At 37.4% G+C, this 25097-nt stretch overlaps 1 protein-coding gene across 5 annotated transcripts in view; it reads right to left on the bottom strand.

Annotated features, from left to right (window-relative positions):
- Positions 1-25097, bottom strand: part of CNTN3 (contactin 3) — a 317098-nt gene that overhangs the window by 223394 nt on the left and 68607 nt on the right. For all 5 annotated transcript variants that reach the window (XM_023620075.2, XM_023620078.2, XM_023620077.2 and 2 more), the window contains exon 2: positions 13763-13897. In XM_023620075.2, the coding sequence (XP_023475843.1) occupies positions 13763-13817 (55 nt within the window). In that variant the 5' untranslated portion in view covers positions 13818-13897. The remainder of the gene's footprint in view (positions 1-13762; positions 13898-25097) is intronic.

Genomic DNA, 25097 nt, shown 5'->3' with positions numbered 1-25097 from the left:
TCATTAGAGCCCCATATCTACATGGCATGAAAAATAGGATGGGATTGTCCTTATCTTCACGGTGGTTGTGAACACTGGCACCTGTGTTCAGTTATCTGGTTGAACAAATAATTGCAAGTATTATGTCTAAGACAAAAGGATCCTATTAATCTGTGGAGGGTGGTAACTTCAAAAAAAGAAAAACCTTTATAATGCCCACTGCATCAGTTCTCATTGAGAGACAATTCTCCTACAAGTATTTACTTTTCACTGTCTTCAAATAATTACTCACCAAAGTTGTATCAATGGGAAATTCAAAAAAATAAGCAGCAAAGAGCTTTCAAAAACTCCATGAGGCAGAAAAAAAGCATTGGATTGTTTTATATTGTTGTTAACTGAGTGTTATTTTATCTATTCTCCCATGATAGGAATAGTGGCCACAGCACTGAGTATTCTCAATTTCCTTTGCTGTGTAATCAAGCAAAAAAGAAAAAAAGGCATCTGTGGCATTGTATATGCTGCAGTAAATATTATTCCTTCACTAACAAATAGATGGTGACTCAGAAACCCACGAAGTACATTGTTCAACAGCCAATAACTCCTAATTATCCACAGAATTAAGATCCGCATATGACTACTTCTCTTTAATTTTTTGTACCTATGTTTGAGCTTAAATATTACTCGCATGTGTGTATGCACACACTCACATACACACTTAGGGGATCAGAATAAAAAGCTCTGTTATTCTATACAGTCAAAAAGCCAGACAAGATAGTTTAAAATCCTATAACACTTAGTAATGAAAAACTTAATTGGAGACTAAACAGGAGCTCTGCTTCAAAGTCTTAAGGCTAATCGAAAAAGACACACAAATTGCCATCTGTCTTTAAAATTCTGTGGGTGGTGCATCAGACTGCCCCTTGTATTGCACAAGTTCTCAGAACAAGAGTGTGTGATACCATTACGAACAATGCAAAACAGGGAAATACTATCCCCAGTATTCATGTGTTCTTTGAATAACAGTTGAAACTCACTAATGCCCCATGTCCACAGGCAACACCAATCAACGTCACAATGGCAGCAATGGATCCCAGAGTTGCCTGGATGTATTAAGTCCAGCCAATAGTAGTCTTCATGACCCTCCTTGCTTATAGCATTGGAGGAGCAAATAATGTTCACACTCTTGGAATAAACAGTGAATAATTCACCAGAGCCATTCAAAATGGCAGCCTACACACTTCACTCAGTGTCTCAGGAAACTATAAAGCTGGCCAGTGAAGAAAATGAATAGAGTCACAAGTTCAGAGAACACAGGTTCATGAGTCACCACTCTATCACACACCATCATATACCTCTGCAACCAGCCCTTGAGTTTTTCTTGACTTCCTTCCACAAATAGATGCTGGGCCTTTGACAATTATGCATTAAGTCCAAGAAAAGAGCAGCTTCTTCCTTGAAACAGTCTCCCAAGGTCACTCATCACGAGCTGAGGTTCAGGTCCACCTGAGTGATTAGACAGTACTCCTTTTTTTTAAAAAAAGAAACTGATCTTTTAGTTAAAAGGAACAAATTGCCTCCTGTATAATTGACAGTTGGGAATAATACCTTTGTCTCCAGCAGTCCCATAAATAAGAAAAGTAAACCCAGATGGTATAAAGAGAAAGTAATGAGTCAAATACCAAGGGAAGAGCTTAATTCCTCAGCTGCCAGGCAGAAGCTGGAAGAGGAAGCACACTAGAAAATCTAATGCCTAGGGAGGGTGGCAGTAGTATTTTGTCTTTTCTTTTTTTTTTTGCCAACATCGTTTGTTGTTGTCCTTCTTTTTAAGCAATAAGTACTAACAATGTAGTAAGACCAAAAAGCACAGTGTTTTACATTCAATAGATGCTTTGAAAAATGAATAGAACACTGAGAAAACATTTCATTATCACCAATATTTTAATATTAACCATCTAACATGGAATTTTATGAGTAGTAGCATCTCAATGATGCCAAATTGCACAATTGGATTTTTAATCTGAAGGCAGTTATTTTAGGCTTCAATTATTATGTCAATGATTTGACAGACCAAAAATTTAATAAATAAAAAGGATGTCAAATAATTTTTACTTATATATTTATCTACTGATGGAAAAATGAATTCTAACATTTTGTCCATTTCTAGAAGTCATTTGCTTTCTCATTTTCACTGACATTCTTCAAAGAAATTAATATGGTGTTCCTTATCGGCATTATTAGTTGGACTTACATAAAAACAAAAGAAAATTGGTAATCACTGAACAATTAGCAACCATCCTAAAATATCTGAGCTAAACCTCTCCTTGTCACACTTGGCAAATAAAAACTCCAAGTTGTTTAATAATGTAATACTGCTTTAAAACTATGGAAAGTCATATCACAAAAGATAAAATGACTATGTTCTCTCACAGTTTCTTCAAATTATACACAGAGATACTTATATATGTAAAGATGCATACATAATTTAATTGTTCCCTACTGTATATTGTTCTCATAAAATAATTTTAAATTTAAAATATCTCTATCTGAAATAGCATCCAGTGTTGCATATCTAATCACAGAGTTCTGTCACTTGACATTGTCTCAAACTTCAAGTGTTGGTTGATGTTCAAAGGAAGCAACATGCAGAAGTGAACATAAATTGCATCTGCATATCGCAGTCATGGGGAACAAAAGACACATGGCAACTTAGTGCTAACAAAACAAAATGTGCCACTTGTCAAAATACGTTGCAGTTTTTGAGTTAGAGTTTTGCTTTGGAAGTAATACGGATGCAGAAGTGGTTCCTATGAACGGACACTTTCTTATGTCCAAGCTCTGAATTTACAGAATTGTGGGGGGCGTTGGGATGTGGGTGAGGCTTGAAAGGGATGATGAAAGGCCAATGGCAGGTCAGCCTGGGAAGCGGGGAAAGAGATCCTTAAGGAATACACCCACAGGCGCCTTTACTGCCAGAGGGTCTGAATGGTAAGCAAAAAGAAAAGTTTTACAACTCAGAGGAAACAGAAGATAGAAAGTATGTGGGAGTGACACTACACAGTTAACATGAGGATGACAGAAAAACAGATGTAAAACACTCTGCACAGTGCCTACCACAGAGGACAGCCAAACGATGGTGGGCATTATTTTTATACAAGCTTAGAGACACTGAGTGGCAACTGATAATAGTGAGGAAATGGCCTATTTCCAAACTAGTGAGCATTTTCATAAAGTCAAACTCATGTAATGATTAGCAAGATGGCACAGACATAGTATAAAGGAAACACACACAATATTTAAGGATCTAATCTCCCAAACATTCAGCAGTGGGTAAGATGAATCAGCAAGACTTACTTAAGCAATAAACATTAGGATGTTTTCAATACACGACTCCTTCCACTGCAGACCTAGGCTGTCATGTACATACACACTTGTCTCCCAAACTCTGGTAAGTATCAACACTCTCCCTTGACCAGCAACAAGGAAGAACAATTTGGTTCTTTTCTGTAAAAGGATCTAAACACACCACGCGCAGAAAAGGCTTTAGTGCAAATTCAGACAATCTAGACCAAGTCCCCACTGGGCCCATAACTAGCCATGTGACAGTGAGCAAGTCCCCCTAACGCTCTAAACCGTACTGTTCTCATTTACAACACAGACAAGGCCTGAAATACACAAGCATAGGTAGAAAAATATGTGTGTATGTGTGTAAATATACACATACAATTCAGTTTTATCAAAGATTACTGTTATCAATGCATCTTCTTCCTTTGTTACCAAATATTTCTTCATTAAATGTTTGCACTCTAATTCAGGGCTTCCTGTTCAAAGTCTCAGCAGCTTTTTCTCATATTTGAGCTTCTTCCAACTTTCCTTTTTCCTGAAACAGTTCTTCAACTTCCACCTTATCCTGCAGACTCAGAGATCCTTCCACATCTCTGCTCTGTCTTTACCTCTCACTCCCCACGCCTGGGTTCTGATCTGCCTCCTTTCATTGAACTCTCCATACATCATCCTTAAACACTTATCAGTTGCTATCAGTAGGAAAGCACCTCCCCATCTTGATCTCCTGGAGTGATACCCCACCCCCTCCCAGACACACACACTGGCTTCTAATCTTCTGGTCTCAACAGACTTGCAGCTCATACCAATACCACCCAGGTAGTCTTCAAGCAGCTCAAAATTCAGTATGCCCAGAACACACCCAAATCCCTCCCTCCTTCTGTGTTTCTTATTTCTGTTAATTGCCTCACTATCTTCCCACTCAATTTCAAAACCTGATAAGTCCCGTTCAACCATCTTTTCTTCCTTATCAGGCACAATCACCCAATTGTTTGTCATATCCTTTCAAGTCTGACTCTCTAATTTCTCTTATTTCCAATCTTATCTTTTTGACTTCAACTGCCCTAGTTTGGGCATAAGTTATCCCTCACTGGATATGTTACACTAACCCCCAAGCAGGTCTTCTTTTAGTTTTTCTTCCTTCTAATTTATCTTACAAACATCCTGTTGGGGCTATGGTTTTACAGCAAAGCTAAGATACTAACATTCCTTGCTTAACAATCTCTAGGCCCCACTTTTTTTTTTTTTTTCTAACCTTCTCTCCAACAGTGTCCTTCAAGTGTACTAAGAGCATAGAGTCTATACCTGTAATTTCCAATGGAAATATAATAACAGTTGATAACACTGGATTATATAATTGAAATTTGCTAAGAGAGTAGAACTATAATGTTTTCACCAAAAAAAAAGGCATATGATACATGACACACCTATAAGTTTACATTCTGTACTAATAAAAAGGAAAAGTGAAACAAGTGAAATTAATTTTAATCATAAATTGTATATAATCCAATATGTCAAAATATTATCATTTCAATATGCAATCAATATAATTATTAATGGGACATTTTCTGACCTTTTTCACAATACGTCTTTGAAATTCACTTTGTATTTTAAACTTATAACAAATCCCAAGTTGAATTAGCCACACTTCAAATGCTCAATAGCCTGTGCAAATAGCTAGCATATTGGACAGAGCAGATCAAGAGAAATACAGGCTGGGTTTGAAATCTGGTTCCACTTACTAATTGCACGTGACTTAAGTAAGGTACAAATCTCTTTGTACCTCAGTTTCCTCATATAAAGTAATGATAATACCTATCCAATAGAGTCACTGTGAAAATTAAATAAATTAACACAAATTGCTTAAGGTTGAGTTGACATGCGATAAAGTTTCAGTATATATTACCTGTCATTATCAAAGCTACTCCATACTTGCCATACAGGAGTAGGAGCGAACTCTATATTATATCTTTCTCTAAACTAAATGATCTTTCCTGCCTGTTACGGACTGAATATTTGTGTCCTCTCCGGCCCTAATAAAAATTCATATGTTGAAGCCCTGTCTCGCAATGTGATAGTATTAGGAGGTGGAGACTCTGGGAGGTAATTAGGCTTAAATGAAATCATGAGGGTGGGGTCCTCACAATGGGATTAGTGACCTTACAAGAGGAGATCAGAGAGCTTGCTCTCTCCCCACCACATGAAGACACAGCAAGAAGCCAGCCTTCTGCAAACCATGAACAATGTCCTCACCAGGAATGGAATCAGCCAGCATCTTGACCTTGGACCTCCCAGTCTCCAAAATTATGAGAAAGAGATGTCCGTTGTTTAAGCCACCAGTCTATGGTACTCTTTTACAGCAGTCTGAGCAGACAAAGACATTGCTCCATCTCTTAAGATTATGTCCAAGGGCTGTGGAGTAAGGCTATCTTATGGATTTATTTCTGAATTCTAGCTCAAATCCTTATTAGCTACATGAATTTTAGGAAATTTCTTAACTTGTCAGAGCCTCAGGCCCTCATTTGTAAAATAAGAATAACAATAATGAAGGCTCAGAAAATTGCCAAAGGAATTAAATGATATAATTCAGGAAAGGCCCTTAGCTCAGTGGTTGGTTCAAAGCAAGCACTCAATACACGTTGACTACAATTATTATTTTAAGATCCAGCTCAAATGTTGTTTTCTGCATGAATATTTTTCTATCTTCATTTCTCTAAGTTCTCTTTTCTTAGAACTTCCATGTCAGTCTTTTTTGTATTTTTCTTAAATAGGATCTGAAATCTTAACATTTTTCTCCTCTCGTTGCTTACGTGTGCTTTCTTTCCTTCCTAGACCGACAGCAACCTGATTTTCATCCATCGTGGATTCCTCTATACCCCTTATCACAATGCCTCACACAAACCACACAGTAGATGCCTGCCGAATGGATCTTCAAAGAGATAAACTTTAAGTGAGAGATAAAGACATAAGCTGCCTATGGAAAGGTGTCCTGGAAGTGGGAACAGGGATGGGGTAAGGTAGGAGAGAATGATAAGGAGTATAATTTAGGGGCACTCTCTAACACAGCATAAACACTGTCTTTTCTTCACTTACAGGCATATTTGTAAGATATGTTTTACTGACCAGAATCAAGATTCCTTTTGTTGTGACTCATATAGACGCATGCATGCATATGTATGTGTGTGTGTTTATCTTATTCTCAAAGTTCACCGCTAGTCATGAGTTAATGCTTAAGACTGAGCCCTTACATAGCGGGAATCCAATCCATTAAGCTCTAATACAATTCATGGAAAGACATAATATGCACAGGGGTACTTCCAAACACTTTCATGTGATGAGTACTTTAAGTCAGCTGAACACTTAAGCAATAGTCAATTAAATTGGTTTGAATGAACACTTTATTTGCAGGAGTCAGTGAACTAATAAACAGATACTTTCGAGACAATGGCTACTTTAAGAGCCAAATAAAACTATTTAACTTTACGTGCTTGTATAACTCTAATAGTATTTCCAATACACATTATTTGTAAGTCCCCCAAACACCTTCTTAGTCACCATAAGGCTTACAGAAATCCAATACGTGGAGCTGTCAATGATCAAGGTTATACAAACAAAATACACCAACAATGCTTGCTTTTTTTCCCCCGATTTTCACATGCATACTCTAATAAACTGTCAAGATTTAAATGGGATACATGAAAAGCAATTCCAGATTTAGGGTGCTACAATTGAGGGGATGATTTGAAATAAGTTTATTGGTAAAAACATGGAGGATGTCAAGATTTATAAGCAGAGATCAGTGACATCTCCATTTCACCAGTATCTATGCTATTGAATCATATTATACTGCACACAAATACCACAGAATAAATGACAGTCATTTGAGTTCATGGCAACAGTTTACTTGAAGTGACACATTAATGCCACAAAGTCATTTTCTCAATAATTACAAGGATGGTGGTATTGAAACCAATTGAAAAATATTCCTCCATTATTTCAGGGGGAACTTGAAAAGCTTATTTTGCTTTCAAAGCTTTCTTTAATCACTATTTGGATGAAAGACTAACCCAGAAAGTTATTCACATTAAAATCATAAAGAGGGGCTGGCCCCGTGGCCGAGTGGTTAAGTTCGTGCACTCTGCTGCAGGTGGCCCAGTGTTTCATTGGTTCGAATCCTGGGCGCGGACATGGCACTGCTCATCAAACTACGCTGAGGCAGCGTCCCACATGCCACAACTAGAAGGACCCACAACGAAGAATATACAACTATGTACCGGGGGGCTTTGGGGAGAAAAAGGAAAAAAGAAAATCTTTAAAAAAAATTTTTTAAAAATTACAAAGAGCAGGACGGAATCTATGATTGAGGGTCCTCAAAGGTGTGTGTCAGGAGGCTTGGTTGGTATTTGCATTCAAACTACTGGCTCTAAAACAAGCAGAGGTTATGATTTTCAAGTGCAGCCCAAACATGTGAATGTTGTTTGTACATGTTGCCCTTTACTAAATCTACACTGTTAAAGGAAGCCAAGGCTCATGTTTGGTGACCATGCATTTTATCCTTAATGACAATATCAACAATTTATTTAAAATTATTTAATCAAGGTGATCTAAGTCATCTCATAAAGCTGATCTATGGTCTCAGTTATAACAGATTTAGGGACACGTATGAATGGACATAGGCCTTCATGCCTTTGTAACTCCTGAAAGGAAAAGTTCATGGGTCAATGCAGCTCTGCAGATCAAGGATTATGACAGGTCATGGGGGTGGGGCTGGGGGAGCACTTACTGCTTTTTATGCTATTTAAGTCACATAGTGTCTTGGAGGAGCTGGTTTTTTCTGAACTCTCTCATCTGAATGCACAGAATCAGCTTCTCCCCTAGGCTGGCTTCCATGGTGACTGCAGGCTGACCACCTGCAGCAACCAGGGTTTCAGGATTCCTCCTTCAGATACACTGAGAGAGACACGGCACTTTCCACAAAGTTTGTACAGAAAGACCTTGAACCAATCAAACCTAGTGGCCAAAAAATGCAATGAGCTCTCTGGCTTAGGCCAATCACTGGGGCAAATGAGACAGGTCGATCACTAGCATTCTGCATGGGTCAGTCTCTTCCCAATCCTTCACGATTGCAGAAGAGGGCAGATGATGGAGATGCTACCACAATAGCCACGAAAACAATGTAAATGACAACTGAAAATCATCTTCCTTTCTAGGATTACTCCCTTCTAGAATTAATGGCTTACTTTTTTTTTTCTTTTTTTTGAGGAAGATTAGCCCTGAGCTAACTACTGCCAGTCCTCCTCTTTTTGCTGAGGAAGCCTGGCCCTCAGCTAACATCCGTGCCCATCTTCCACTACTTTACATGTGGGATGCCTACCACAGCAGGGCATGCCAAGCGGTGCCATGTCCGCACCCGGGATTCAAACCAGCAAACCCCAGGCCACCAGAAGAGGTATGTGTGAACTGAACCACTGAGCTACCAGGCCGGCCCCAATGACTACTTACTTTGACAAGTAATTTCCAGGTACTACCAAAATATTAGTAGATTTCAACATGTTGATTGTTCACTACAATATTTAAGACAGGAATGTGATGAAATAATTCTTTTTTAAATTTTGATGAAATAAGAGTACTTTAGAACTTTTACAGAAATATGGTATTTTCCATAATGGTGTTTTTAACTAGGCATCAACAATAACTTTAGCTATCCGAGGAAATTTCTCATTCCAAAAGACTTATATTTATCTAAGCTAGTCCCACTGTAAGATTAAAACAAAACAAATATACTCTGTGAAGTGTAGAATTTCTGCATACACTGATTAAGGACTTGTTTACATTCATCAAACAGTGACGACAACTGAAATCTGAACTCATCTGACAAAGGTTTCAGTATTTGCAGGTAATGGACACTCAGGAACTATTTACAACTTTCCATGTGAAATCAAAAAGTCCCCATTATCTTACTTCATATGGGCTCCCTTTGGGCTAGGAGGTATTATAAAACCTTTGCAAAATGGGCAGGTTTCTATTTTATAGATGTCTAAAGCACTGCTGTCCAATAGAAATATAATACAAGCCACATACATATTTTAAATTTTCTAGAAGCCACATTAAAAAAAGGTTAAAGGAAACAGGTGAAATTAATTTTAATAATATTTTTACTTAACCAAACATATCTAAAATATCAGTTTAACACTTAATCAATATAAAGTAATTGAGATATTTTATTTAATTATTAATATTTTTGGTAGCAAGTCTTTGAAATTGTGTGGGCATTTTACACTTACAGCATATCTCAATTTGAACTAGCCTCACTTCAAAAGCTCTACAGCCACATGTGGCTAGTGGCTCCCATTCTGGATAGTGAACATCTGGAGTATCCAATATGGTCATGCAATTAACTAATAGGTAATTAAGTAGTAAGACAGTAGTCTTCTTGGGTCCTTGATGATTCTTAGCCCATGACCTATCCCCCTGACTTTATTTCAGAAAACAAACTATTCAAATAGTAAGTACTGGTGATTAGGGGGACATACTTTGATTTCAAAGACAAATAGAAATCTTGATACAACCACACAGACTGGGAAAGTTACCTAAATTCCTAGAGACTATTTTCCTTATCTCTAAAACAGAAATAATATTCTCTACCTCACTGTGTTTTTGCAGATTACATGAGCTAAGCAAGGCATCTGCACAGTGCCTGGCATGCAGTGAGTGGGCTCTCATTCATTAATAAGGTTAGTATTCCTAATTTTGCTGTCATTACTATTGTTTTCCTCATCTAAGAGTTCCTTCCTTTTCTGGCTTCTTCTCGGAATGCTGGAGGGTTCTCATCTCCATCTGTGTTTTCCATCCAGGTCTCCGGTTCTTAAACTTTTCTGAGAGCAGCTCAACTCAGTATGAAATATATGTAACATGAGGACTCAATACACATATAGTAAAACAACAGTTCCATGAGGCCTGGCATACTGTCCATTTTGTTCATGTCATATCCCAAATTCCTAGAAGTGCCCAGCAGACAATATTTACTAAGTGAGCAGTGTGTGCTAATGTATTCTACTTCATCATTTTTTAAATTCTAATTAATTTATTCTAATAAAAATTACTGGTCATGATCCACTAAATTGATATTTTTTTTTACCCATTATTTGGTAGTGACCTCAAGTTTAGACAACTCGCATCCCTGTTTGTGCTGGGTCTTCATGTCACCCAGGAGGCACACCTCTTAATGTGGACAGAGGTAATGTGCTCTAGACTCAAGGTGACATGGAGCCTTGAAGTCATCCTCGACCCTTCCTTTTCTCTCCTACCCCACATACATTCCATCCACAAATCCTTACGATTCTACCTTCAAAATAGATCTAAATTTGATGGCCAACTCCGCTGCCACCCTGGAGTCAGCCACCATCATCCCTTGCCTGATCCCTGCATTAACTTCTAATTGGTGCCTGGACTTGCTCACCTGTCCCTCTACAATCAATCTGCAACACAGCATCCAGCGAGACCCTTTTAAAAAATAAGTCAGAACATATCACTTCTCTGCTCAAACCATACCATGGCTCCTGAGGGCATTCAGAGTAAAACCTCTAAACATTTTCAGTGATTAACAAGGTCTTTCATTTTCTGCTGTATCCATCTCCACATTACCTTTTGGCTCTCTCTCATCTACTATTTCTCTCCATAACTACTCCTGGGCCAATCATGTTAGCTTTCTTGCTGTGTCTAGAACACTCAGCATGTCATATATTAGAACCTTTATTATGGACTGTTGACTCTGCCTGGAGCTCTCTTCCCTAAATATCCACAAGGACAACTCATTTACCTCTAAGTCTTTGCTCAAATGTCATCTTCTCATTGAGGACTGACACGATGCCCTTATTTAACGTGGCGACTCACATTCCAACCCCCCACACTCTCATCCTATTCTGCTTGGTTTTTCCCTCGTAGCACTATCATCTTCTAACTCAATGTCAATCTCTATCCTAATGTAAGAGAACGTAAACCCCACAGTGACAGAGGTCTCTATCCATCTTCTTCACTGAACACAATGTGTGGCACACAATAGATGCTTCATAGATATTTACTTAAGAATGAACGAAACCTAGCATTTTTGAAGGAAAATACAGTCAAGTTCATCTTAGAAAAAATTCTTGGCCAGAAATTCCTATTTGCCTCTTTGTTGCAGGAAGAAATCACCAGCAAAACAACAGAAGAAAATAGAAGAAAAACATGCACAAAATGATGGATAACGAAAGCTGAAATGCGGAAAGACAGAAAACAGAAATTAGCAAGTATTTGCTGCATTGAGTTTATATCTTTAGCTAAACATTACTCTAAGTGATTTTACACAATATGTTTTTACTTGCCATTCATTATGAAATTTCCCTATATCAGGAACAGATTTATAACTTTAATACACAAAAAATGGACCAACATTGGGTAATAGAATATCACACTCACAAGCTTGCCTTTTAACATAAATTTTTCATAAATTCAAACGGAGTACCAACATTCAGAATATAAAGTACTGCATGAAATCAATACTCTTTAGAAAACTGGTAAGAGCCAAATTATTTTCCATATATTATAAAGATTACCAATTCTCTAAGTAATACCCTACATATAATTTATCATAACCAATTAATTCAATTCTCCCTTACAAGCCCTTAAAGCTTTTTTATCAACATATCAAAAAAATCAAGTTTAATCTTTAAATTTGTTTATTAGGTCTTAATATTTTAATCAAACGGACATTTTTTTCTGTAAATTTGTTCATAAATATATAAAATATTTCTCAAAAATGCTGAAATACAACCAATGCAATTTGCACATGGTTTAAATTTACAACTTAAAATGTTAACCATTTGAAAAAATCATCTCATTTTCTTCAGCTACACTTCCACTTGCGGAGTATATCTTCTTTTCAATTAATTGTAAAATTTCAAGGTTACTTCCATAAAAGTTGATATCGTGAACAACAATATTGTTATGGTATATTTCCTTTCATTTTGTCCCTTCTACAACAGCAGAACTCAAATTAGAAAACTTGTAAAGAAAAAAAGAATCCAAGAAAAAGAATATTTTAGTTTTGATATCTGTACTGGTATTTCTCCAGAGACCATTTGAAATGGCAGAATTTGTAAATCATTACTCTTTCTTCCTTAGATGAGTAGCAAAGAAAATGTTTTAGAACAAAATTGGGACATCACAGGGGAAACTTTGTTAAAAAAAAACAACTTTATTTTGAAAGTTGGAGGTTTTAATTAATAACCTATTATTGATTATAGATTTTTTGCCACATATTACTGTTTAAATATTTGAAGTTTGACATAAAGGGGCTCAGAAATCGATTCCAATATACGCATGTCTTCAAGTAACCTGTGTTTTATCTGACGGTGCATTTGGCCTCATGCCACACCAATTTCCTCCTCTTAGAAAAGAGACATGATAGGCTACTTTTTTAAATTAGTTTCCTTCGGTATCATAAAGGAATTGTGTTTATGTAGAAAACTGGTCTTCTAAGGTGATGGGGGCTGAATTGTTTAGGAGTGAGAGGTGATGACTTCTGTAACTTACTTTCAAATGGGTTAGCCAAGCAATCAATCAATCAATCAATGGAAAAAAACATACGGACATATGTATATAGATAGTAAAAATAAACAAAAATGGTACAATAACTAAATCTAAATAGTGCATATGTGGGTATTTTTTGTACTATTCTTTCACCTTTTTAGGTGCTGGATTTTTATAATAAAAAAATTTTTTTATAATAAAAAAAGGAAGACAATAAAATAAAATAAACCCCAAAACTAATTGTTGTATATATACAATTTCATTTTTAAAAATTTTTCTCTTATTCATCTACTCCAGAAAACAAAATAAAACAAAGAAAAAGGAAATACATCAAAGGATTTTTAACAGTTGCTTTTGTATAGTGAATATATGAGAATTATTCCTTTCTCATTCTTCAAATTTTAAATTTCAAATTTTCCAAAATTAAAAAGGAAAATAGCCTATCTTCATTGAGGTCTCTTAACTAACTTATTTGTTCAAAGAAAAATAGTATCGTTTTTAAAATTAGATATGAAAATACCAGCATTCTTTAAAATTTATATTCTCCCTTGTAGAGTTACAACTTTGAGCTCCTTTTAGAAACAAAAGTCATGAATCAACATTTTCAAATTCTAAATGATTGTTATAGTCATAATACTACAACAGATCTGTAATATTAGGTGTCATTATGTTTGCTATGGAAATAAAATGGCTTACAAAGAGATGAAATGAGAATCCAGTTATCAGAAGAGAGAATTAGAATTTTCTTTCTGGGGAAAAAAAGGTTTGTTTTTCTTTGCTACTGCTGGAGTACTATTTCAACATTTAAAAATTATTTAACATATGACTTGAGTAGAGTTCTGACCCCAAGTTATAAAATACAGCTTATGGTTACCTCCTAGGCAGCCAATGAATGAAAGCAGGATCAACTGTTTCCATGACAACATCATCTTTAATTGCCAAAAGCAAGAGTAACTCTTGTCCAGTCTCTGATGAATAGAATGCTTTGTCTTCAGGTAAATCCTTTAATCTGTAAAATATATGTACAAAGAAGTTAGACTTGAAAAAATGGAATTGCTTTAAAAAAACAGATTTTCTTCTTTTCATAAAACTGTATCATTCACAGCCGCTCAAAATCCTCAAATGAAATGAATCTTTTCTGACACAAAAGAGAAAATATATGGAATGTAAATACCTAAAAATCACTTTATACACCTGATATACAATGGAAGCTTCTTCATAGAATTAGAAATGTTCAACAATACTGAAATGGTAAATATTAATATATTAAATATTAAAACTTTTGCTGGATAATAATTACAACAAATAAAGTATTATCCTGAAATTCTAACTTTTCTCATTTTCTCTAATGACAACATTTTGCTAAAACTAAGAGTCAAATAAGCAGATATCTTGAAGAACTGATTTTTGTAGTTTCTGAATCCCTCATAGGGCATATAAATTATAAAGAGCAATATCACTTCATCTTAATCCTACTTTTTTTCAGTGCTAACTTCAGAAAGCCCCCAATTATGTATGCTTCATAAAACAGACCAAAGTTGCTAATAGTGAAAACTGTTCAATCTGAGAATCTTGCAAATGAAACTATTTTTTGTTTTCCTGAATTTTCAAAAACTTGAATGTGCTGGTTGAGAGGAAATAATTATGTGAATATCTTGTGTTATTTTCAGTGGCAATTTGAAACAAAATTGCAAGGTTAATGATCAAGTAGGTTAGATACACACACCTAAAATCAGAGAATCTTTTCTCGATTGCTGAAACTCAGCTGGTTTCACACAGGGGTAATGAATGATGTTAACTCAGCCACTTTAGCAGAGAAGGTGTGCAACTCATTCAGCAGCTGCTACTGATTGGGCTGTATTAGTTGTTGCTGAGCAAAGGAGAGAAATCTCAGCTTTCTTAAGACTGTGGCTCTTAACCATGGGATCCTGTTGTCTGATGTATTCAATCAGAATGAAGTGTGTCCCAAATAAAAATAATGTCAAGAATTAAAATATGACAACTTGCAAGTTATGTACTTAAAATAATACATTAAATCAGTCATTCCTATAATAACGTTGTTCTTGTTCACTTGCAATCTAACATATATTCATGGATGGGAGGCAAGACGTGGAATTGTAGCTAGAATGCCAAGATTTAGGCATAACTCTGAATTGGCCCATGGGAATCTGGAACAGGTGAAAATGCCATTGAGAACTACTGTTCTAAGAACTGCAGGTTAGCACCTTACACCATCATGGGATCTGTGACCATCTCTCACTCTTCTCATTGCTACAAATTGCACGTGTACTTGTTTGGGTTCCCCGTAATGCAACCACTGCAAAATGAATTCAAGTGCAAACAGTTTACTTGGGAGGTAAAGGACAAAAAACAGCGAGGGCATGGGGAAGTAAGACAGGGAAAGGAAGGCAGCCAACAAAAGGTAAGATATAAAACCACCAACCCAAGAGTGTGACTAGAGCTTATTTTCAGTGGAAATGCAACATGTGTAGAACCTGTACCTCAGAGTCATCCAAGAATTATCCTTGAGTTGCCCAGAGCTATCTTTTGCCAAGAGGCAAGGAGGCTGGGGTATTTATATACCAACTCCATTAGTCATTTTTGGAGCCTGTTCTTGGGGACTATTAATGACCCAACATGCCCAGCCTCTCATCGGGGCAGTAAAATGACTGCAGAGGCCAAAAAATGCCTTCAGGTAAAGAAATGCATATTGTGGCAACTGGAAGTGGTGTGTCCACTGAAGTGATAAAGGCAAGAGGATATGAGCGGGGCACACATAGTGACTGTTACACTAGGGATAGGAAACTGAGAATTTTTGAAGCTATTTTCAATAGCATCAGGTCCCAGGATACTGATGGCCAAAATTATTGAATGATTTAAGTATGCAAGGGAGAGGCACACATTCTCCCTCAATCAATCATTATATTTCTCAAACCTTTCCAGTGGCTGATTTCCCCTACTTAGACCGAAGGCCTTCAGATACCTAGACTGCCTGCCTTTATTTCTGCTCAAACAGTGACACATTTTGTGTCAATAATTATTTTCAACTACTAACCTGAATGATAACTGAAATCATTCTAGATTATATTTAATTTATAACTGACAGCTATAAACACTGTAACATCCTCTAATTTTACCTGTGAGGAAACTGTAGTCCTGAAATCAAGAGAAGGGTGTCACACACACACACACAGATACACATATAAAGTAGAAAAGCTAAGAAATTTTTTTTTAAACTTTCAAATAAAAAACAATGGCAATTGGTCATAAAAGGCATGGGAACATAAAATGCAATAACAAGACACATGATGTGTCAAAGAATCATGAGAAGTAGGGGAGTGAGTGCAAAGTATATTAAAGACTGGGGACAATGGGTAAGTCTCGACCACTGGAAAGGCTTGAGGAGTAAAATATTGATTGAACTGGTATTTCCTCCCTTCAGGAGTTAAGCTTTTCCAGTTTATACACTAGATTTAACCTAGAAACAATTTGGTAATAACAAAGTAACAGACTTAAAAAGAATAAGTAGTTGGGATTTTAAGGAAAAAAAGGACAAGCTTTAGCAAAGGATACGGTAGTAACATCATCATCGCCATTATTATCATTATTAAAATGTTACCTATGGCCCAGCCCTGTGGCCGAGTGGTTAAGTTCGTGTGCTCTGCTTCAGCGGCCCAGGGTTTCGCCAGTTTGAATCCTGGGCGCGGACATGGCACCACGCGTTAAGCCTGCTGAGGCAGCGTCCCACATGCCACAACTAGAAGGACCCACAACTAAAAGTACACAACTATGTACTGGGGGGCTTTGGGAGAAAAAGAAAAAATAAAATCTTAAAAAAAAATAAAAGTTACCTAAATATGTTTAGGTACTTTTTCTTAAGGTAGGGATGGGCAAAGTCAGGGAGATCAAAAGGTACAGATTTCCAGTTAAAAGTGTGGGGATGTAATGTACAACATGGTGACCATGGTTAATAATACTGTACTGCATATCTGAAAGTTGCTTAGAGAGTAGATCTTAAAAGTTCTCATCACATGAAAAAAAAATTTTAACTATATATGGTGACAGATGTTAATTAGACTTACTGTGGTGATCATTTCCCAATATATACAAATACTAAACTATTATGTTGTACACCTGAAACTAATATAATGTTATGTGTCAATTATACCTAAATTCAAAAAGTACCTAAATAAATATGTGAAGCTTTGCTCAATGTCATACAGAGAACAAAAGATATGGTCTATGTTCCACTACTGCAATGGAGAAACCTGTGTTGCAGGCTGAGGCAAGGAAGAATGCTATAAACGCTTATAAATAGGATAAGGAGAAAATTACTAGACTGACACATCTCTGAAGGTCGGCCAGTTCTTATCCATCACTGGCTGCTCCAATGTCCTAAAAACCCTTGTACATACTAGGCTTTAAAATAATGTTTCTTCTTGAGCTTGAAGAAGAATCAATAAGTCATCGCGAGAGATTAAATTTTTACATGGACATCAAGTGAGTGAGAAGCATTTCTACTGGAATGAAAGAATACTTCACGCCATTTGAAAATTATTTCAGGAAAATGTATAAGAAGGCATTAAAAAGACAAACAAAAAGTTATCTTCCCAACAAAGCATCCCCAAGGTAACATGCATATGTTACATTTAAAAAGTATAAAGATAACTCATGATCCCTGCCCTCATGGAGGATACAAACTAGTGGAAGTCATATGATTCAAATAATTACAAACTATTTGTAACTTGACCACTGTGAAAGGTATAATGAAGGGGTAGAAGTTTCTATGAAAGCCTCAATGAGAAGAGAACTCATCAGGAAGGTCAGGGAAAGCTCTTCTGAGAACGTGGAGTTATCAAGGAAGAAAAGAAGAGCTGCTATAATCAGATGTGTGGATGTGTTGCACGTTGAGGCAAGGAAGAAATTTTCCAGATATAGACAAAGACTTAGTATGGCCTAGAGTATGGTAAATAGTCTGGTGAGTACCACTGTCTGGACCCTCTCCTATCATCACCACCTCATCTCCCAGGCTACCCCAGAACCCTACTCCACCTCCCCAGATCCACCACATAAAGGGTCAATGCCCGGCTCAGCAGTGGGCTTCCAGAACCCTGCTCTAGCCCATGTCCCTTCTGATCGGTCAGTGCCCATGCCCTACTGCTGGTTAAATATTTTGGCCATCACTTCTCGGCATGAGGAATAGAATACGTAAAGGCCCTGTGGCTTAAGAACAGAAAGAAGACTAATGACATGGAATACAGATGGCCAAGTTGAGTGGTCTGAAATGAGACTGCAGATGTATAATGGGTGTCAACCTTATATGCCCGGCTAAGAATATTAGTCTCAGTAAAGGCCTTTGAAAAGTCATTGTAATTTTAACCAGGAGTTGATATAATCAGATTTGCAATGAACACTCAAATCAGACATATTATAATCTTCATCAAGTTTAAAAAGATGAAAACAAATTTTGCAACACACCAATTTCATTCTTGCCTTCAAATTCATAGAAATCAAAGGCTAGACAATATCTGATTTAAGAGAAGAAATATGTATATTCTTATATTCTTATATGTGCATACACACAGACATATACAGTGTAAAGTCTGAAGATAAAAAGAAACTTCATTCAGAAATATTATTTTTAAAAATTATGCTCCTCATTTTTGATCAGTGCTAAAGTAGGGCATTGACTTTATAAATAATGAAGGTAATTAATACAATCACAACCTGACTTCTCAGCATTGCCAAGTATTGTCATGGAGAGAAGTGACATATAAAAGCTCGTCCCACTTCTGAAATCACCAAGCTAAAATAAATACAAAAGAAGCTACTAAAGCAAAACAAATACAAATCAAAATGTCATCTGCTACAATAAGAATATTCTGCTACTTACAAGAATGTTTCAAATCAAAGAAAAAATAGATACCCTTCAGAATTTTCTCTGCTAATAGGCATTTGTATCTGGGGGCTAAAGCTTAATATATTCACAGCACGTTTCTCATGGCAGTCTTTAAATAGCCCTAAATTTAGTGCATATTGACAACTGTACCATCTATTCTTAATGTCAGCAGAGCTAAAAGATGCTAGACTTTGGACTCAAAACCAAAAATGCTCTAAATAGTTGTTCCTGGTTGCTCTAAAAGAAGAGACCATTTGTGGCTTTTGTGATACACTTTACCAAATTGCTACTAAGATTGCGGATCATGAAATATTGACATGTATTTTATAATAATAAATGTGTGTAGGCAACTTTGAATCAGTCTTGGCAAATGCTCAGAGTTAAGTTTCTTTGCATGGTGGAAAGTTTAGGTGTGAGAATGACTTGGCCTCATTTCTATCAGAGTAACAAGTACCTAACGAGCATTCTCTTTTTCAGAGACAAACCCTACAGCAATTTTGTTTAGAAGGAGTACTTAACACCTTTCTCACATCCACAAGACATCACCTCTAACTTTGACATCTGAGAAACAAATTCTATTCATGAATATTCATTGTTCCCAACCCCCATCTAAAAAAGAAAAAAAACTTTTGAGTCGATCAGAGACTTTCAGTATAGCAAAATATTCAGTTGTTAATGAATAAAAGTTTGATGCTTATGGGGGTTGTATTATGAGTCTTCTACAACTTGCATTAACTCATTTCCAGGGTAGGCAACCATAACACCATGGCAGTCAACCAATAAATGACTTTAATGACTTCATGAGACTGCACATCCTGCCAGATCAGAAATAAGCGTCATATACCCACTTTGTTTTCACTCACGATCATAACCATTCATTCATTCACAATGCGCACATCTTCCAGAAATGTGGTTCATCCACTCTGCACACTAAACCTGTCTCTTTCCTGCCAGAACTCGCCTGGCAGGGGATGAAATTTACATGAACACTGGGCTTCAAGTCCAAGATTTTGACAACTCCAGACACATCCTCACTACAGTTCACAAGTGTTCAGCAGCCAAGGAGAGGGAAGAATATAATGTGCCTAGTTTGATGTTCTCTTCGCACCAGTAGTTCTCTGTATACAGTAGCACAATCAGCAAATAACACAAATGCCAGCAGGAAGTCATCTCATGCTCCTGTGGACACATATAGCACTTTATCTTCCCTCCTTTGACCCTAGGCACTTTCAGCACCTTCCATTATAGTTATTTAGACCACAGCTCCTCTCTCCAAGTAGACTACAATCTGCAAAAAAACAGTGATTCACAACTTTTTGTAGGTTAAGGTCCTTTTTGAGACTCAGCCAAATCTATAGACCCACCTACCTCCCTACTCCAAATACACAAAGACGGACATAAGCCAACTTTGGCTTTGTACAAAATTTGTTTTATTGTACTGAAAAATAATCTTTTATACAGACATAATATCTACATATGCATATGTGTGTACCTATGTAAACGTGTGTGTGTGTATTTGGAGATTTATTTCTTGCTTCTTTTTTCACACATAAACTAACAAAAACATTATCAAAATGGAATTAAATATAAATTATGCAGATTGGAAAGAAAAAAATCTGTTAAAAAAAATGCTCCTGAGAAGACTACTGTTGAAAAGCTTGACAAGAAGTTGAAATTATGCAGCTGTTTTTGGTATGGCGAATCATGTCATGTCTGACATCAGTTAATTTTTTCTTTCGGTCTTTAAGCAATCAGTGCATATACGGCAGTAGCAAAGGGAATCACAGCTTTCATTTTGCATACACTGCAGTTGGTGAGTCAGCCATAGAAAAATATTGCCAGAACACTCTGAGATGCCTTACACTGATTTCAGAGCCTCTTTTACTCCACCCTCAACTCAAAGAGATCTTCTCTGGTAATTCAAAGAGATCTCTCTGTCCTCAATTCAAGGAGACTTTCACTGATGCTGCGTCAGAAGAAAATTACAAATCCATTTTTCAGTTGGTTCCACTAGTTTCATCCAAGTGCAAGCTGAAGGGAAAAGATACAGCTACCAACTCATGTCAACCCATTTCCTGCTTCAAAATACTAGACAAAATGGCCACATTTCTTAAGTACGCTTGACAGAGGGGTTACTTCAATTTTCTTGCTTTACATTAAGCCTGAAACTCACGTGACCATTTCCAGGGCACAATGCTTTACACACATCTCTCCAATCAGGGCTGACTCCTTCGACTTGACACCCAGTAACGACCTTTGTAGCATGTCTCAGGACAAGACTTTTGTTTTGGAGCAAGTCTCAGTTTCAATAAAGTTGCAGGATTTTCTAATGGAATCTTCAGCTCTGAGAAAGACTGGCACTGTCTGATGTTTTTCCAAGGCGGTCAGACCTAAGGTGCTCTTTTGGGATTTTTTTTTAAATTAACGTTTCCATTGAAAAGACCTTGGCCCTAAATAAAGGACTTAGACTTTTGGGTCTTACCACATTTAATGATGATAGGAAAACTAAACGATAAGCAAATTCTGTGATATACTCTTATCCTTGACATTTTCTAAATTAAACAAGGAACAAAATAAAGACAAATTTCCATAATTATAAAGGGTGCATGGGTTTTCTTTCCTTCTTATGAAATGGGAAATTACCACAGACCTCATGACATGGTGATGAGGAGCAAAGTACCATTCATGAGTCTGCATAAGAACATTACTTGCCACCATATATTTACTTAGAATTTTAAAATAGCTTAATAAAAATATGATGTGAATGTTGTTCTACAAAGACAATTTCTAAAATATCAGGAAGGAAACTGAATAGTAACATAATTATCACTACCTTTTATTGAGTGTTTGTTATTTTCCAGGCAGTTTCCTAGATTAACCCAGTTCACACTCACCACAATCCATGAGGCTCATTCTATTACCACTCTCATGTTTCAGATAAAGAAACAGAGATACAGATGGGTTATGACATTTATCCAGGAGAAATGAAGACAGAAGCTATGTATTTCCAGTTTTTTTCCCCACACAATAGGAATCAAAAGGAATGCTTAAACAATCAGATAGTTAGGGCACCATTAGGTACAACCTGACACTTTCTATATTTTTAAGGGTTTGTATTAATAATTGACAATTGAAACTAGTTACATAAGTGATAATGCATTAAATTTCTTTTTTTTTTTTTTTTTGAGAAAGATTAGCCCCGAGCTAACATTGCACCACCAACCCTCCTCTTTTTGCTGAGGAAGATTGGCCCTGAGCTAACATTCATGCCCATCTTCCTCTACTTTATATGTGGGATGCCTGCAACCGCATGGCTTGATAAGCAGTGCGTAGGTCTGCATCTGGGATCCAAACCAGTGAACCCCGGGCCACAGAAGCGGAGTGCGCGAACTTAACCACTACACCAGGGGGACCAGCCCCATAATGCATTAAATTTCATTAAATTTTTAAGAAACTAAATTTCCTCTATAAAGGAAAGGGACTGGACTATTTAAATAAACAACTCTTCTTCTTGATTTCAAGCAAACACACTGTGATAATGCACCATCCCTATGGTAGGTATGAACTAAGAAGAATGTAGCAACCCTATTCGGGATTAAATCAAGATATATCAAAGACACATTAAACCACAAACATAAGGTGCAAAACAGTGTGTGAAAAGTATGAGATCTTTTGTATGGGGACAAATAATATACGCCTATATACATTTATAAGTGCACAGAATAGTTTGCAAGCATACAGGAGAAACGGAGGAAGCAGTTGTCTCTGGGGAGAACCATGCACTTAGGAACAGGGACTAGAAAGAGAAAATACTTCTCATTCTACATTCCTTTATATATTTTAAATTTTCTGCAATGTACACATATTGATTTCTTAAAACAGGAGCAACCATTTTTAAAAAAGAAAAAAATCCCACTTCATTTCTAACATGATAATAGGTAAAAAATATGTAAATAATTTTGTTGTGAGAATCAAGGAGAAATGGGTAAGGGGTTGAAAAGTGCTAGAAAGGACTTTTCGGCTGAGACATAAGCAGTTCCAACGGGGGCTCTAGCTGTGCACACTAACGCAAGGCCATTCTGTTCCTTGCCTTGTAATTTTGGATGAAGGAGGTGATCTTGCTGAGAAAACCCATGTTCACTGAGTACCTACAGCTTGTCAGGTACAGGCACAGAGAGAACATTTTCAAATAAATCATCTTCTTTGCCCTCAAGGTACTCCCACTCTCAAGCAGCACACTGACCCAGAAACATTTTAATAAAAGATTCTGGACTGAAGGAGAGGGGTCTGTAACAGGATGTTAATGTGAAGTTCCTTGAGTCACCAAGACACAGCAGGTATTACAACCCAAAGGTAAAGGAGGTGCCAGAACAGAACAAGGGGCAAATTTTCAAAGGAGATTCTGCAAAACCATCTGTCCTGCTCTGAAGCCCTCACTCACATCAGAGGTGCTGGGAGACTGAGTAAAGGATTTGAGAAAGGTCTCTTTGGAGAGAATTCTGGTGAGTTCCACTCCCTGGAGGGAAGTAAGGACAGTAGTCCCTTTAACTCCCTGGGGGTTACGCTTTAAGGAAACCAGAGAGAGTTGCATTTTGAGGGATTCAGTGGTCTATGACAACACTCATAAGAGGAGGCTGACGCACAATAGAAGACTGCAATTTATGAACGAAATGGGTCCTCAGAGACATTAGGGGCACAGAGTGCACAGTGCTTCCTGTGAGCCAGACACACACCCGAGAGCACCTGGGGGAATGTGGTTGTCATACCTCCAGAGCAGGAGAACCACCCGACAGGGAAGGAGAACTTCCACAGTGAAGCTAGGCTATCTCTGGACTTCTGGTGGCGGAGAAAGGAGTAAGTGACTAGCTGAGGGGGGAGTGTATCACCACATTAAGAGAACTGAGGCAGAAATGTACCCAAAGTTTGGGGATCTCTAATGAACCCATGAAAGGACCACTGAAAGAAAATAACAGTTGTCCACTCCTGGCAAGTCCAAAGGGCCATGATCCTAAATCACTACAATGGAATCAACCAAGTAAAACTTGTAGGCTCCTGTCTTCTCTTCCACTGCAAAACACTAAGGAGAACTGGAATTAGCCAGTAGGGGGAAGAAGTGTAGACGTGCTAGGTGAAAAAAAAAGTCAAAACCTTCTTTCTCTGACTGCAGACTTCCCCCTCTGCAGCAGCTTACCCTGGGGAGGAAGACTAGTGTTTTATCTTTAAATCAAGTTCTAAATATGATACAGCACAGGGCATATTAATTTTTTTTTTTCTTCGAGGAAGATTAGCGCTGAGCTACCATCTGCTGCCAATCCTCCTCGTTTTGCTGAGGAAGACTAGCCCTGAGTTAATATCCATGCCCATCTTCCTCTACTTTATACGTGGGACACCTGCCACAGCATGACTTGCCAAGCGGTGCCATGTCCGCACCCAGGATCCGAACTGGTGAACCCCAGGCCTCCGAAGTGGAAAGTGTGCAGTTAACCGCTGTACCACCAGGCCAGCCCCAACTTTTTGATTGAAATATGTCCAATATCTAAGCATTATCAAAAGTAGAGCAGGTAAGGCTATTTGGGTTTTCATCCAGGAGCAGGAGAGGAACTCCTCCTCAGAATCTAAGAGGAAAGAGAGAGACAACAAAGTTAACTTAGGTTCCCAGCTCATGAGCTGCATCTCTCCAACACACAGCCAAAGATAAGAAGAAAGACCAAGGATTAGAAAATGGGGAGACGCCATAGGACATCGTAGAAGAGGGCACATCTGACGAAACTGTTAAAGAAAAAGGAGGGCTTACCTAAGGAGAGAAAGAAAGAGACAGCTACTGGGAGGGACCTAACATCAGCAAAATCTAGCACAGTAGGGGACACCTGGGAGTCAGCGAAATGACTCAGGGAAAATCTAGAAAGCACTGGGCTGGGAGAGAAGTGTGAAAAAGCTCAATGTTTAAAGTGTGAGCAGAAAAAGATGAACTCCCTGAAGAAGACAGAAAAGAACATCGAGAGAAGCCCACTGCAACTCACAGATGGACTGTGTTATGACAGCTAAGGGTGCACACAGAGCACTTAGTTTTGCAAGGGAGTGATGGAGACCATCAAAAGAAAGAGACTGCCTGGGACCAGGGGTGGGTATACAGAGTGATTGCAAATGGGCAGGAGAAATGGAAGTATTCTAAAATTGGGCTGTGATGATGGTTGCACAACTCCATAACTTACTAAAATTTCTTGAATTGTACACTAATATGAGTGAATTTTGTGGTATGTAAATCTTACCTCACTAAATCTACTTTTTTAAAGGCAGAAATAGAGCATCA

Source organism: Equus caballus, chromosome 16, assembly GCF_041296265.1.
Source record: "Equus caballus isolate H_3958 breed thoroughbred chromosome 16, TB-T2T, whole genome shotgun sequence".
Taxonomy (NCBI): domain Eukaryota; kingdom Metazoa; phylum Chordata; class Mammalia; order Perissodactyla; family Equidae; genus Equus; species Equus caballus.
Note: the sequence above shows the minus strand (reverse complement) of the source record. Positions and strands in the feature narration are given on the sequence as shown.